Here is a 16,419-nt window from a genome sequence, read left to right on the forward strand (position 1 = left end):
AATTCTATAATTATTTCCGTTAAATAAAACTGTTAATAACAATATTACGTAAATATAAATATACATTTTTTTCTTTTTCAACATACCTTTAGGTCTTATAGATTCGAAACTAAAATACAACCATACGGAGTTGGTCGTCCTTGGACAACTCGATCAACATGCGACTTACAATATCATTGTTAGCTGTCATTTTCAAGCGAAAGAAGAATACGCCTGGAAATGTAACAATAGGGTATGTTATTAAGGATATTTATGTTGAATTAAACTTTTATACAACTGAAACAAATGTAGAATGATGCGATAATTACGGTCGGTGGAATTACCGAAAACCCGAAAATCCCCGTAAATACCGAAAATCCCTTCCATTCTCTGAGGTATATAGCGTTTTCTTTAATGCGCCCGGTTTTACTACTTTATTGTGTTCGAATGTTGTATGCCGTAATTGTTGGAGGTTGGAGAGGGGTGGGGAAGCCTAGGGAGGGTGGGGATGGGTGTCGTGGTGACTAAAACCCGGGACCCCCTTTCATTTTCAAAAGTTCGTACAAAAGAAGAGTATGCGAGGAGGTTCTTACGCCGTTCCTTCAAAATTGCATTGTGTTTTAGTGGGTTGTATGCTGTATATCTTGGTGGTTGGAGAGGGGTGGGGGAGTCGGAGTAGTTGGGGTGGGGCAGGGAGTGATTAAACCCCGGGAACCCCATTCATATTTCTAAGTACATACACAAGAGTATGCAGTATGGTTTAAAACTGTATTGTGTTTAAGTGGGTTGTATGTCGTGGTTGAGGTTGGTTGGAGAGTGGTGGGGGAGTCGGAGGAGGGGGTGGTGGCTACGAAGAAGTCTCAAATACTACTTTCACATATCTCATTTCAAATTGTAGAGGTAAGGGAGGGTAGGGTCGTACCTTACCGTATACAAAAAAGTATGCGAGGGTGTGTACGCCGATATTTAATACTTCATTTTGGTCGTCCTGTATGCCAAAGTTGTTGGTGGGTGGAGGGGGGTGTGGAAGTCGGACGAGGGGGATGGCTAAATCCCGGGAAGTCCTTTTAATTTCATATATGTTAATGTTTTAACGACTAGTTCAATATCACATTTCATTGTGTTTGGTTGCTATTCGTATTTTAAGTATATCGTATATTGAATGTTTTAAAGGTGTATTATTTGTTATTGATATTTCCTGTAATAAGTTATCCGTTTATTTCGTTGTAAAGCGCCTTTGAACGTGTGGTTAAAAATGGTGCTGTATAAGTTAATCGATAAATAATAATTGTGTATTGTGAACAAGTTGTGTGTCGAGAAAGGTGAATAACTGGTATCAAGCGGGAGTTGATTATACAATTGTCCTTATGTGTATCATAACGAATTGTATGTGTCTCAACTGTTATGTGGAATCGCTTGGTATGTTTCATTGCACAATCTCGTGAAGAAAGAAATGCAAATTGTACAATTTCACTTAAATACCATCACTGCACATAAATACGAATCATCAACAGCATATTAACATTGGTCATGATAGGAAAGTGTTATTAATGAATAAAAGCATAATCTAATATTTTATATCGTAAAGCATACCGTTTAAATACTTACATGCAATACTCGTCTCAATATCGATATGGACATGCCATTGTGAGATATTGGTCCATGTCTGTTATCTATCAGTAATGACACCCCGCTGTGACAGATTCTTATCGTGCGGTCAGTACCTGGAACCATGCTGTCACTGATGACTATAATACGATGTGCATTGAACCCCAATCAATGGCGTTCTGGTTCAAAACGGAATGCTCCTGTGAACCAGAAATTAAATCTTGTATTTACACGGAGGTAACAAGTAAGAGTACGCGGTGTATGAAATAAACATCGGAAGTCTGAATATTTATTTCTTAGTGTAATGCAGTTCAAGAGTACGTTGCACGTCAGTGTTTACGATATTAAAGAAATTTAATATAATACACCACTGAGGGCCATATGACATAATAAGGACAGGCCATTTACCCATCGAAGGTGTATATGGACCGAGGCGTAAGCCGAGGTCTGTTCACCTTCGGGGGCTGAGTAGGCGGTTATTATAATGCCATATGTCCCGAAGTGGTATATTATATGAAAGAGGATGATCTTAAGCGAAGTGATATTGCTAATTTTCGACCATATGAGAGCGTTCAGTTATGGCAGGATAAATGTGGACTTGAATTGAACCAAAGATTTGTATTATATATATATATTTTTTTCTAATTTAGATGAAAAACAGATTGTTCATTCACCGTGCTATATTCAGGCCACACCACGAGGAGGCGCTCTCGTCATGGCCCATCCCCCACCCCCACCCAAAACCTACCCTCATTTAGTTGAAGAAGTTTCAACACATTCCTAATTTGTTGCGTACTACAGCTTCAGAGAACATTGAAATGCAACAGCATCTTCAAAAAATCATAAAAAATTGGTCTAATTGCAAATAACCTCCCTCCCTTATGGACTTTCATTTCGTATTATTTTAAGACGGACTGCTTATGCAATGTTAAAAATATTCATCAATTAATCCCGAAAGAAATCGATACTTATTTTGAAATAATCATCCTATTCTGCGAAAACAGTTAGGTTGCCGAAACATTCACGGGAATGACCGTAAAGTGATATGTTCGAATTAAAGGTAATTAACAACCGTCTTGCCACTATGACAGTACTCGTGAACTGTACCTTGTTTGTTATATAGACCTATCTAGCTCACAAACATTTTTCTATAAACCTTAATATCCCGTTTTAGAACTATTCACATAAAGGCATACCAGCATTTAAATGGGTTAGTAATCATACAGAAATGCAATGTTTTAAGTCCACGTAAGAGAGCTATATAATGGCTCTCTTCAGCAGCAATGTAGCACTAGTTAACGCGCAAGGGTTGTGGCAAATGTAAAGCATGTATAATAATAGAAGTTAAATACACATATGATAGCCTGAACAGTCAGTGTTTAAAATAAAATAAATAAAACATATGTACAAGATGTAAAACTGAGTTGACAAAACAGTTGTATAATGACTGTCAATTATCAAGCAAAGCATACAAAGAACCCATGGCTAGAAAGATAGGTATAATGGTGTGACATTGTTGGCAGTACTGTTGAATGTCACGTCAATGCATATGTCTCAGCTTTCCCTAAAGGGGGACATAAACTGAAAACATAAGCACCCTTTTTTCATTTTTTAAGTACAGTTGTTACTTCATGCGTACCTCAAAGACTCGAAAGCGAAACGCGAGGAAAATATGCCTGTAACATGTCATGTTGTCGAGCAAGTTCGAACTCTTCATGAACTTTTCCTGAACTATTTTTATTTATTTGTTGTTGATGCGATATAGAGAAATATTTCATCATAAAGCGATGATTAAGGAATAATCCATCCCAGTAAATGTAGTCGACATCAGCTAACCGTATTTATTGCTGGCCGTTTACAAAAGGAGTAATTGCATTTGCGACGTGAGTTGCGCTGAGAGATATGCCACCTCAGTGAGACTGAAGTTTCCCTACAATGGGATTCACGGCGGGTCTCTGCAGCAACAAACTCACGCGCTTAAATGGGTTTCACCGATTGTCTAGCTCTGACATAAATGGTACACCCCAAAATTGAATTTACCATGTATATCGTTTGACATAAAAGTGCATGTTGACATCAGCTAGCCGCTATTATTGCTTATTATTGGCGCATGGTTTTCGACGACGACAAAAGGTTAACGCAATTTGGAAAAAGGAGTAGTTGCACTTGCGACGCGAGTTGCGCTGAGAGATATGCCACCTCAGTGAGACTGAAGTTTCCCTACAATGGGATTCACGGCGGGTCTCTGCAGCAACAAACTCACGCGCTTAAATGGGTTTCACTGATTGTCTAGCTCTGACATAAATGGTACATCCCAAAATTGAATGTACCATGTATATCGTTTGACCTAAAAGTGCATGTTGACATAAGCTAGCCGCTATTATTGCTTATTATTGGCGCATGGTTTTCGACGACGACAAAAGGTTAACGCAATTTGGAAAAAGGAGTAGTTGCACTTGCGACGCGAGTTGCGCTGAGAGATATGCCACCTCAGTGCGACTGAAGTTTCCCTACAATGGGATTCACGGCGGGTCTCTGTAGCAACAAACTCACGCGCAAGCACTTCAAAAGGTATGACATGTTTTCCAGAGTAGACACAGCATGGCACGAGCAAAAATGATACAAAATGTTACACAATTCAAAAACACATTTTATGAACAAAAAGACATACAATAAAACACATAACATCTAAAATGACAATTTTTTTTGTACCGGACAATGGCGCACAGTAAATCCACAACAAACAATTGAATGCGCTTATGCATGAATTTGATGTTACTCCATATAATGGGAAATTTTCGTTTGGTAATTTTCAACACGCTTTTTTCGGGTAGTTCGGCGTCACATGATCTCCCATATGAGGCGCCCTATCAGATATGGTAAAAAACAGTAAAATTTGGGGTTAGTCCGTAAGTAGCTGGACATGATGAAGGCAACGACATCAGCATTTACGTAGTTTCAATTAATCTAGATGTTCCTGTACATAACGAATGTTCTGGTCTTACCGAGCGCCATATCCGGTGATCTTATATATATATCGAAACAATTAACACACATAATTACAACACAACTGAGAAGCACAATTAAGGCGTTTTCGAAGCACAGCTAGACAAACTGATACATGACATAGGTCTTTAATATATTTAAATGTCCGCTGACTGGATTTAAATGTATGTTTTTTTAATTTCTTTGCCATTTTGCTTTCATCTATATTTGTTTTAATCGGTGGTAGCTGTGTGAATTATTTTGTTGTATTATTTTCATTTTAAAGAAGGATTTTGAAAAGTTATCTGCATTTCATACAGCGCCCTTAACTGACTGTGAACACAAGTGGAGGTTACACAATTTCTACAAACAGTAAAAAACGGGGACCAAGTGACAGTTGAAAAGATGGAAATAAACTGGGCAAAAGAAACGCGAAATTATACACCAATAGATTAAGTTTGGTAAAATGTGGCAAATATCACAACAACACAAGCATGACATGGACATAAATAATGGTTGCATAGAAGTATTCATGTTGAGCTTCATTTTTTCGAGAACAACCTCAGTTAAGAAGGTCCGTAAATTCTACATTATATAATGAAAAAATGTGTAGATTTAAGTTGAAAATAGTTGCCCGTTAATTTTATAAAATTGCAAACATAAGTACAGCTGCTTAATTCAATGTACAACGCGATCTACTTGCGTGCGGCGTAGTTAAAGTGTACCGATTTCTTACTTTGTAAACCGTTCATAGACATTTGAGGTTGTTTTCGTAGGAAATGGCCAAGGTGCTCCGAATGAAAACATCGGCGTACATGCATAAATAGATTGCATAGATTATAAATATAACAAAGTGACCACGAAAAAAATATTGCATAGAATAATCAACATCAACTCATTGCACACAATATCTGATACAATACAAATAAAACATTACAAAATCATGTGCTACTGTCACCGACTTTAATGTGAACTGATTGGTAACTGAATGTGAATTTGCAGTGAGCATTAAAAGTCCTAAATGAGCTAATTCTTGAAAAATAATTTAAATTAAATTATAATACCATATACATCTTTTCGTAAATTTTTACAGTTGTTACAATCTGTGAAATCTTGTCTTACTTAGCAAGTAGCGATGCTTTACTTTATCAAACAGTCGGCTAACCACAATAGAAAATCTGCACAAGTTAGAGAACAAAAGGTGACACACATTACATATAATATTAACATATATACAAAAACAACACTATCTTGAAATACTCCTGTAGTTTAGTATTAAGAATTGTCTTCTGAGAACATTATGCCAAAATATCGAAATGTTAAACCGTCTCATTCTTAACAAATTAAGTTGGTGAATCCCAAACATCTATTTCAGCCGTAATTGCGAGTTAAAAAACGTCACAGATGCTAATATATTAATATGTGTAAACATCTATCTCATTACTTTTAATTAAAATACAATTTGAACTTTTGTATAGAAATGTTAGGTAATGAAACCAAAAAATAAATAAAAAATATTGCAATGTGCTTCTGGCTGGATTCGAACCATTATCATGAAACCCTCAAAATATTCTTAGTCCCTGTGCTTAACACTACAGGCTAAAGCATTGAGTATCGAGTGGAGGTTTTATTAGGGGTGTGCTACCTTAATGGTCGCATACTTCAGGAACTGTACAAATACATTTCTATATTCCCCAATGTTCTTTCATATTATTTGTACACTGGTGACACGTCATCTTGTTTTGAGTAATAGCTGGATTATACACTCAATTCGCCCATTCTTAATCATCATGATTTAATTTCAGCTCATATAACTGTCTTAGAAAACAACACATTGCAGGGAATGTGTATCGGTTTAGTGGCAGTGAACTGCTACTACCATTCTTCTTTGTGATTACGCTTGGCTAGAATAAATCGCGTTATTAATCACAAGCTGAGGGATTTCGCTTTCTGTACGGCAAATTGGATTCGCACGCACGCAAGCACGCATGCACGCACGCACAACTGCTTTGACTGTAGTCAGTGGCTTCAAACTTCATCCTGCAATGTTTATTATGCTGAACACATGAACAGATACAAATTAACATTATTGACGAATGAAACGAGCACAATTACATGTACCGGCACACTGCCGACCTAATTCTATAAAACAACTTTTTCAGTCCCTTCTCATTTAAATGTACTTTGTCTCGCATGAACTCGGCTGGAAAACGTATGTGTGGAAGCCGCAAAACTTCAACGAGCTCTCTCTCTCTTCCCCAGCAACTGGTTAATTTGTGCGCGCTGGCTTGCAAAAGACCTGTACCCCAACCCGTCCCGGAATGCTCCACGCTCCCCAATCTCCAACACCAGGATGGTAGATACACCACTGTCAAGGAAGTCCTGGGCAATGTCAAGTACGGCCGCCACTATGTCCTTCGGTACGGATGTAGTTGTGATATCATTGCCGCCCAAACTCACTATCACCAAGTCCGCCCCGTACATCTTCACCTGTTTCAAAAGTCCTGGTTTGGGTTTGGAAGCTTTCATCCCGCCCGCACCAAAGAAACGCACCTCCATAGGCACCTAAAAGAATACATTTAATATTGTAAATGGCTTCACAGATGTTGCCTTTGTAATATTCTTTTCAATTATCACCTCATTGCAACATTGTTTTAATAATTGTCATCCGTATATATTCAATTGAAGTAAAACATAATATATACAAAACAGAATATATATGCGGCCTTTCAATTATAGAATTACTACACAACTTATGACTGTAACATTTCCCAGTGTGCAAAGTGCTTAAACATCACATATGAATACATAATATATCATTGTACATTCAGACCTAATATTTAGTACGCTTAATTAGGTTGAGTCATTAAATCGTGACAGTAGGTGTTTACAAAAAGTCTACAAGCTGCACTCTCACAGATTGACCATCCTAAAACTTTTTAGTACGAGTATATTGGCATGTCGTTATATGACAACTAGAAACAAACACGTATAAATCGCCGATGTAAGCTAACTAAATAGGAAGTTAGGTTTTACTGTACATAGTGAGTGAACATGAAAAAACAACGCACCTTGAGGTCCTCATTGCAGAATGCGTCTAGTCGCCAGACGTGACTGTCCCCGAAAATTGCAACTTTCTTCATTTTTAATAACAAGGGTGAACATAACATACATGCAATATATTTGAACACACCTTTATATATACTGACAATCTGACGATTGTGCTCAAGCCATGCCAAGGTGTTAATTCTGCTACAAACACTCATTACACGGTTCTAACTTTGATATATCAACAAGCGCTTTCATTAGGTACTGCGAATTCACACCCTTTTACCAAACACGTGAAATTTAACATATCACGTTCTCACGGTGTTCCGACTTTAATTAGCCAATTTTAAAATCCATATTCGCTTTCAACTATTCCCCAAATATTCCTCGCCTTTCTTTTTAAAAGCAAATGCTTACAACGCTTTTCCTAAAATGTATTCACTAAATCTATATTGTACTATTATTATACCAAGAACAATACGAATATAATTGATAAAACATACATATATATAGAAACACTGACGTGCAATGTACTCTTGAACTGCACTGCATTAAGAAATAAATATTCCGACTTCAGATGTTTCTCTCATACACCGCGTACTCTTACTTGTTACCTTCGTGTAAATAAAACAGAACAGATATTTTATTAAGACTTGTACAAAGTACATCATCTTCTTAACCACAAATGAATAATAAATAAACAAACACATGGTATGACATAGGTTATACATAATATGAAATAGAATCATAAATACATCCAAAAAATTATTCACATCAGGTGAGGATGAACAAAACTATTATAATTATAAGTGAATATTTAAAGTTTATCTTCAAATACTCCTTTGTGTAAATACAAGATTTAATTTCTGGTTCAAAGGAGCATCCCGTTTTGAACCTGACCGCCATTGGCGTTCAATACACATCGTATTATAGTCATCAGTGAGAGCATGGTTCCAAGTACTGACCGCACGATAAGAATCTGTCACAGCGGGGTGTCATTACTGATAGGTATCAGACATGGACCAATATCTCACAATGACATGTCCATATCGATATTGAGACGAATATTTCATGTATGAATTTAAATAGTATGCTTTATGATATTAAATCTTATATTAAGCCTTTATTCAGTAAATACACTTTCCTATCATTGTCATGACAAATGTTAAAATATGTTGATGATTCTTATTTAGGTACAGTGATGGTATTTATGTGAAATTGTGCAATTTGCATTTCTTTCTTCGCGAGATTGTGCAATGAAACATACCAAGCGATTCCACATAACAGTTGAGACACATACAAATCGTTATGATACACATAAGAACAATTGTATAAACTAGGCACACAATTGTTAGATATTCTTTTTCTTATGTACAAGTGATTCAAAGGTAATATTTCTACTATTGATACAACCTTATTCATTGTGATTTGACTATAATGTTTTCTGGCTTCATGTAAATGACCGTCCGATACTCGTATTGGGTATCATATGAATTGTAGTTAGAAATTTACATTATATCTGCCGCCATGTATATATGTTTTGTATAGGACCTCATTTGCCATGTTTATGGTATGAGAGAATAAACCGTGTTTGACTTTGACTTTGAATATAATCAACTCCCGCTTGATACCAATTATTCACCTTTCTCGACACACAACTTGTTCACAATACACAATTATTATTTATCGATTAACTTATACAGCACCATTTTTAACCACACGTTCAAAGGCGCTTTACAACGAAATAAACGGATAACTTATTACAGGAAATACCAATAACAAATAATACACCTTTAAAACATTCAATATACGATATACTTAAAATACGAATAGCAACCAAACACAATGAAATGTGATATTGAACTAGTCGTTAAAACATTAACATATATGAAATTAAAAGGACTTCCCGGGATTTAGCCACCCCCCTCGTCCGACTTCCACACCCCCCTCCACCCACCAACAACTTTGGCATACAGGACGACCAAAATGAAGTATTAAATATCGGCGTACACACCCTCGCATACTTTTTTATATACGGTAAGGTACGACCCTACCCTCCCTTACCTCTACAATTTGAAATGAGATATGTGAAAGTAGTATTTGAGACTTCTTCGTAGCCACCACCCCCTCCTCCGACTCCCCCACCACTCTCCAACCAACCTCAACCACGACATACAACCCACTTAAACACAATACAGTTTTAAACCATACTGCATACTCTTGTGTATGTACTTAGAAATATGAATGGGGTTCCCGGGGTTTAATCACTCCCTGCCCCACCCCAACTACTCCGACTCCCCCACCCCTCTCCAACCACCAAGATATACAGCATACAACCCACTAAAACACAATGCAATTTTGAAGGAACGGTGTAAGAACCTCCTCGCATACTCTTCTTTTGTACGAACTTTTGAAAATGAAAGGGGGTCCCGGGTTTTAGTCACCACGACCCCCATCCCCACCCTCCCTAGGCTTCCCCACCCCTCTCCAACCTCCAACAATTACGGCATACAACATTCGAACACAATAAAGTAGTAAATCCGGGCGTATTTAAGAAAACGCTATATACCTCAGAAAATGGAAGGGATTTTCGGTATTTACGGGGATTTTCGGGTTTTCGGTAATTCCACCGACCCCGATAATTACGAGGGTGCGGTGTTGATACAATAATATTGAATACACTTTTAAAGTCAATGTTCTTAAGGCTGAGGGAAAAGTGCGCCTGAAATTAGGCTCAATCAAAGCCATTGCTACACACACTACATTGGGTAAGAACCAGACGCCCAGTTAGCTCAGTAGTGCAGTGCTAGTGTTCAAGCTACCATGGTTTCAAGTCCCACACCAAGCATACTTATCTTATACTGTGTCTTCTAAGGTCTACTCCACTGCCATACATGTGTAAGAAGTAAAAGGTAAAGACTTCCTGGATTAGCCTGAAGTTTAATGGGGGAGGAGGATAGTTGGTATGGGTAAGAATCAACTGCCAAGTTAGCTCTGTCAGCTTTGGAACACACTAAAGCCATTATATTCATCCAATATTCACGAAACTGAATGATTTTTAGGTCAGTGGGTAAAAGGTAAAAGTCATTTCGTACTTTGGCTGAAAACCCGTTTCTGGTCGAAAAATGAAGAGCACTTAGGGATAAATAATTTAAACTTGGTAGGCAGATTGGTCATAACTAGCCTATTGATTTTAAGGTCAGTAGGTCAAGGTAAGCCTTTAGCAGATAATCAGTGTCCTATCAAAAATTGACGAACACTTAGGCTCAGGTATCTCAAACTTAGTAGGTAGGTTTGTCAATGGCAAGCAGTTGAACCAGATTTATTCTGAGGCTAGAGGGTCAAAGGTGAAGGTTGTGGTGACCTTTGGCAGAGAATCCATTTTCGGTCAATAAATGAAGAATGCTTAGGGTCAAGGATCTCAAACTTGGTAGGTAGGTTGGTGATGACCAGCTGATGAACCCTATTGATATTTGATGTCAGTGGGTGAAAGTTCAAGGTCATGGTCACCTGAAGCTGAAAACCATTTTCCGATCAATAGATGAAGAACGCTCAAGCCCTTAAAAAAAACTAGTCAAAATGTCCCCACTTGTGTCAAAACATCCTTAAAATGCTCAAAATCTTATGACAGAAATAGAGACATTTTGATTATCCTTTTGGGGACATTTTCTGAGATCAAAAATACAAAGTAGGGCATGATATAACTTCTATTATAAGTTTTTAAAGTTTTATATTAACATATCAGAAGGGCATATTCAACTTTATTCGGAAATAGTTATAAAAACATATACTGGCCAAATTAAACAGTAGGGCTTGAAATGGAAATTCAATTAGCATTCTACTTCTTCATTTCATTGTTCATATATATATTGCACTGCTGTAAAGACGCATGTTCCCTGTTGTCTAAGGGCATCTCTGTTAGTTTGTTTTATTGAGAGTGCTAAACTAGATGCTACAAGCACAGAAATAAATGAACACAAATATCTTTCATAAATGATATATTTTCACTGGTTTGTTTTTCAGAGCTAATCAGAAGTATAAACCAATTAAGACTTCCCAGAAGATGCTGGCAGTAAATTACCTGATGATGGAAGAGCAGAACAACACATACCTCAATAACCCTTATCTCTCTAATGTAAGCAATTTTGCTTCAATAACTGGCATGTCTGAACCAAGAGCAATGACAGTCATGAACACAGGCATGGTTAAATATTATTTAGTGGAATTAAGCAGTCAAATGTGAATCAATTCAGTTGCAGCCAGCCCTTGCTGACCAATGTTCCTATGAAGATTCATGAGTGTAGGTGCAATTCTTTTCATTGTAAATTTGACACAAGATTTTTCAGACCATTATACCATTCTGCCTCTCACCTGGGTTGGTTATCATTTTACATCTTAGCACCTTGATGTTAGTATCTTAGTAACTACTTTATGTATTGCATTGGAACTTTGGTCATGTGCTCCCATCCATCCAACCTACCAAATTATTTAAGTTAGATAACTCTATCCTTAATTTAATAATTTAATGCAAATTATAATCCTTTATTATTCGACTCAAAAATTCTGGTTATGGTATTGTATGTTATCACTTATGTGTAAGTATCTCATCAACTACTTGATGTGTTGCAATGAAACTTTTAACAATGGTTTACAACCATCCAACCTACTAAATTAATCAAGTTAGATAACTCTATTTTGAAATACATGTTACTCTATTTTGCATAGTATGCCCTTAAATATTTTGCCTTTGAAAACAGATAGGTTAAATGAAGTAGTTATTAGCTTGACTATTCAAAGAATAATGATAGCTATACTACTCACCCTTGCATCAGTGTCACACCTTTTTTAAGGTTTTGCGTGTAAGCATATTTAAGTCAATATCTCAGCATACTTTATGTATGGCAATTAAACTTCACACAAGTGTTCCCAACCATTTAACCTGCTTAATTAATTATTGAGTAAGAAACTCTATTTTTCATATAATGCAAATAATGGCCTTTATAAAGTTTATTATTCAAATTCAACCATCCAGCCTACAGAGGTAATTATCTTGCATGGGTAATGCAAATTATGGCCCTTTTGTACTGGTCTTAGAAATTCAGGTTAAAAGTGGTGAAATAGACAAGGGTGCTGTCACTCTGTCCAAGCTCTTGTTTAGTAATTCAAGGGCAATAACTCTTGTTAGACATTGTTAAATATAAAGAATGGCATGTGCACAAAAACCTAACCAACATTCCTATATGCGAGTTCATGTGTGTAGGTGCAATACTCTGCTAGATGCTACATGGTAGTCCCTGTTGCCCAATTTCCAATGCCTACCAAAATTCCTGTGAAGTTTCATGAGTGTAATAGTTCTGGAGCTACATGCATCATGATATTTTGAATTATTTCAAGGGTCATAACTCTTATTAGACAGAATGAAATGTCAAACAAGTCATTAATGCACATTTTCCCGTTATGACCTACATACCTAAAGTTTTATGAGTGTTCAATACTTTTGGGGCTACATACGACTTTAACATATTGGGGCACAACAGCACACCAGGTGACAAACTAAAGTCCTATATGGATATTTCTATTTGGGGGTACATTAATTTATAAGCCTATTGGACTGATGAAAATTTATTAGATCAGAATAGGTTCCTGAAAAAGTACTTACATGTACAGCACATTTTTGTTCTCAATACAATGAATTGAAAAATCTGACCCAAATTACTTTGTAAACATGTCAGACTCAGTGTTAAAGCTGCACTCTCACAGATTGAATGTTTTGACAACTTTTATATTTTTTGTCTTGGAAACGAACCAATTTTTGCGAAAATTATTGAAAACCAGTTTAACAAGACTCCTGACAAAAAAATAGATCACAGATTTTAATATTTAAGTTAAAAAATTGATGTTTTATCTTTTATGCGGTTTAAGCCATAAAACATTTATTTTTTATCGGAAATATGAAAATCTACCATCTGAGTTTTTGTCAGCAATCTTTTATCATTGGTTTGTAGATATTTACGCAGCAATTTGCCCTTTCCTTGACAAAAAATAAAATTTATTAACCAGGTTTTCACTTAGTGAAACCTGGTTATTAGAATGGCAAACGTCGTTGTTCAGGCGGCCGGGCGGCGTCAAACTGAATAACTTTAGTTAGGGTTGACATATCTTGACCAAACTTGGTCTGTAGAAAGAGTTTATCGAGACCTTTCATGGGATTGTGTTTGGGGTCCCTAGGGTCAAGGTCACTGTTACTAAAAATAGAAAAACAGTTGAAACTGAATAACTTTAGTTAGGGATGACATATCGTGACTAAACTTGGTCTATAGAAAGGGTTTATGTGTACCTGTCATGGGATTGCGATTGGGGTCCCTAGGTTGAAGGTCAAGGTCACTGCTACTAAAAATAGAAAAATGGTTGAAACTAAATAATTTTAGACAGGGTCTACATATCTTGACCAAACCAGGTATAAAGGAAGAGTTTTTGGAGACCTTTCATAGGATTGTGTTTGGGGTCCCTAGGATCAAGGTCACTGTTACTAAAATAGAAAAATGGTTGAAACTGAATAACTTAGTTAGGGTTGACATAACAGACACAGACTGGGCTGAAGTTCTTCTGTTAATCATTAAAAACTTTGTTTCGTCGCATTGAGGCATTTCTTGTGTATATGGTAAATCTGTGAGAGGGCAGCTTTAAGATACTCAGAGAATAATGTTGTTTGCCTCAATTTTTAACACAACAATGAAACTAGGATACACCAGGGTAAATCCATATAGCATCATCCTACTTGTGACATTTTTAGCTTGTCTGCTTTACATAGAAAAAAAGTTGAGATTTGTGTCTAGATGTGGTGGTGATCGTTGTTGTGCAAAAAGTTTAATCTGAGCCACACCTTAAAAATGAAGCTTTGTACAGATCTTGCCAGAGTTATGCTCCTTGTTTGACTGAAGAAAACACATGAGCATTGGTGCTAGCTTCATGTTGATAATTAAATCATCCTAAAACTTGCTAATTTTGGAATTATTTTAGAATTTGTATGATTTGCATGCACAGTTCCTTTATTCCACTGGTAGGTATTAAACACTGATCGAGTATTTTAAAACAAAAATCAGTTGCCCATGAAGTCAGCGATCAGTCATCAGAAACAATTTCTGTCAGCTATTGTATAATATCTATGTAATGCAATTTTTTTTTCATATTGTAAAATCTATGAATACCGTAATCAAAATGGCCCCTCAAAATATTTTCAATTATGGCCTTTACACTAATGTTATTATTCTTTCGCTTATTTTTCAGTATGAAGAAGCACAATATGGGAAGGCACATCCGCAGAAATATCAAAAGGCAAAGGACTTTTTTGCCTCAAGGAAAAGTAAATTTTACTCTGACAGAACTTTAGAAGATCACATTGAAGACAATTTAGGAAAGCATCGAAAGTGGGAATGATTTAACGAGAACATGGATAGTCAAGAGCATTTGTATGGGATCTCTAAGTATATGTGAAGTGGCTACATGAAAAGAAATATATTAAATGGATATAATTTTTTAAGAGTTTACGTATAGTATGTTAAAACATGATCTGAAAAAGACTATTGGTTGTGATTTATAACAAATACAATTTAATCGCAATGCACCACCAGCTTTACATGTTGCGACTTGTTGTGTTTTAATGAATCGTTGAGATAGACAGAATGAATGGTTTAACCATACACATTTTATGGCATCAGAAATATATATTTAATATTTGAGTGCTTTATGTTAAAAGTACTTGTTACAATAATAAATCTTTATTGGAAGCTTAAATAAGAGGTCTTTTGTTCACCAGTAATCACAAGCTCTAAAGAAAAATGCATTTCTGGCTTGCTCAATTTCTGGATCTTATATAACAGGGCTTGTTGACAATTTTTATGCCAACACAAGTGTGTTGGGCCTGTTGGTTTACTCTCAATGACTGTTGGTCATTATTATTTGATAGATGGCAATAAATGCTTTAAAAAGTTCTGGTTTTTGTTGGGAAATATTTCCTATGCATATGCAATTGTTCTCGCCAAAAGATGGAAACATTTACTGGAACATTTGGCATGTACTGGCATATAAACATTATTTTGGAGGAATCAGAGATACCTTATTTATTTCAGCCATACTGTTACACAGACAATTTAAAAACAAATGTAATGCTTCATCAGAATATACATGTACACTAGACACATCTTTTTTTCTGATCACCTATGTGTAACAAATCACTGCGAAACGTAACATGTTTCCCTTTTGCTAAACAAAGACGATAGTGTATATATTTCAATAGAGTTGTAACAGATTTTGAATTGTGTATTCTAATGTTACAGGAGTTGCAAATTTTAAGAAATCATACCATTTAAAACCAAAGCACAACGTCGATTTTCCGGTGGAATGGTATATCATCTATAAATGGAAATCAATTTTAAGAAGGTCACCAACAGGAAAATTACATATTCATGTAGTTACATCTTTACACCTGTCTGCTCTCTTATTTCCTTGACAGTATTAAATGCAGAATTGAACAAATTATATAGCTTTTGACATAACGAGTATTTTTTGACAAGTGTCAATATTGATGTCAGTGGTATACCTCGAAGACTCATAGCTTCAGAAGTGTTATGTATATGTCATGTACTTGAAGTATAAAAACAGTTCCTAATAAGGGCATTCGCTGCATTAGGTGTAAACCAGTTTTTGGAAATAAATTCGAAAACAAATTCATGGTCCTATTCTTCCTCAAGCTGCATAGGCATTAAATGCAGTTGCAAATTGAGTGATATTCACCATGAC

General features: G+C 36.2%; 1 protein-coding gene across 1 annotated transcript; it reads left to right on the plus strand.

Annotated features, from left to right (window-relative positions):
* Positions 1-90: 90 nt before the first annotated feature.
* LOC128232202 (uncharacterized) lies at positions 91-15,611 on the plus strand. Its single transcript, XM_052945615.1, has 3 exons — positions 91-232; positions 11,644-11,755; positions 14,908-15,611. Exons 1-3 carry the CDS (start codon positions 159-161, stop codon positions 15,055-15,057), a joined length of 336 nt encoding a protein of 111 aa, XP_052801575.1. The 5' UTR covers positions 91-158; the 3' UTR covers positions 15,058-15,611.
* Positions 15,612-16,419: the final 808 nt, after the last annotated feature.

Source organism: Mya arenaria, chromosome 4 (genome assembly GCF_026914265.1).
Source record: "Mya arenaria isolate MELC-2E11 chromosome 4, ASM2691426v1".
Taxonomy (NCBI): Eukaryota; Metazoa; Mollusca; class Bivalvia; order Myida; family Myidae; genus Mya; species Mya arenaria.

Coding starts and splice junctions, on each gene's coding strand:
- LOC128232202 (XM_052945615.1), top strand. CDS start 159: ATGCGACTTACAATATCATTGTTAGCTGTCATTTTCAAGCGAAAGAAG. Junction 233..11,643: donor CCTGGAAATGTAACAATAGG/GTATGTTATTAA, acceptor TTTGTTTTTCAG/AGCTAATCAGAAGTATAAAC. Junction 11,756..14,907: donor ATAACCCTTATCTCTCTAAT/GTAAGCAATTTT, acceptor CTTATTTTTCAG/TATGAAGAAGCACAATATGG.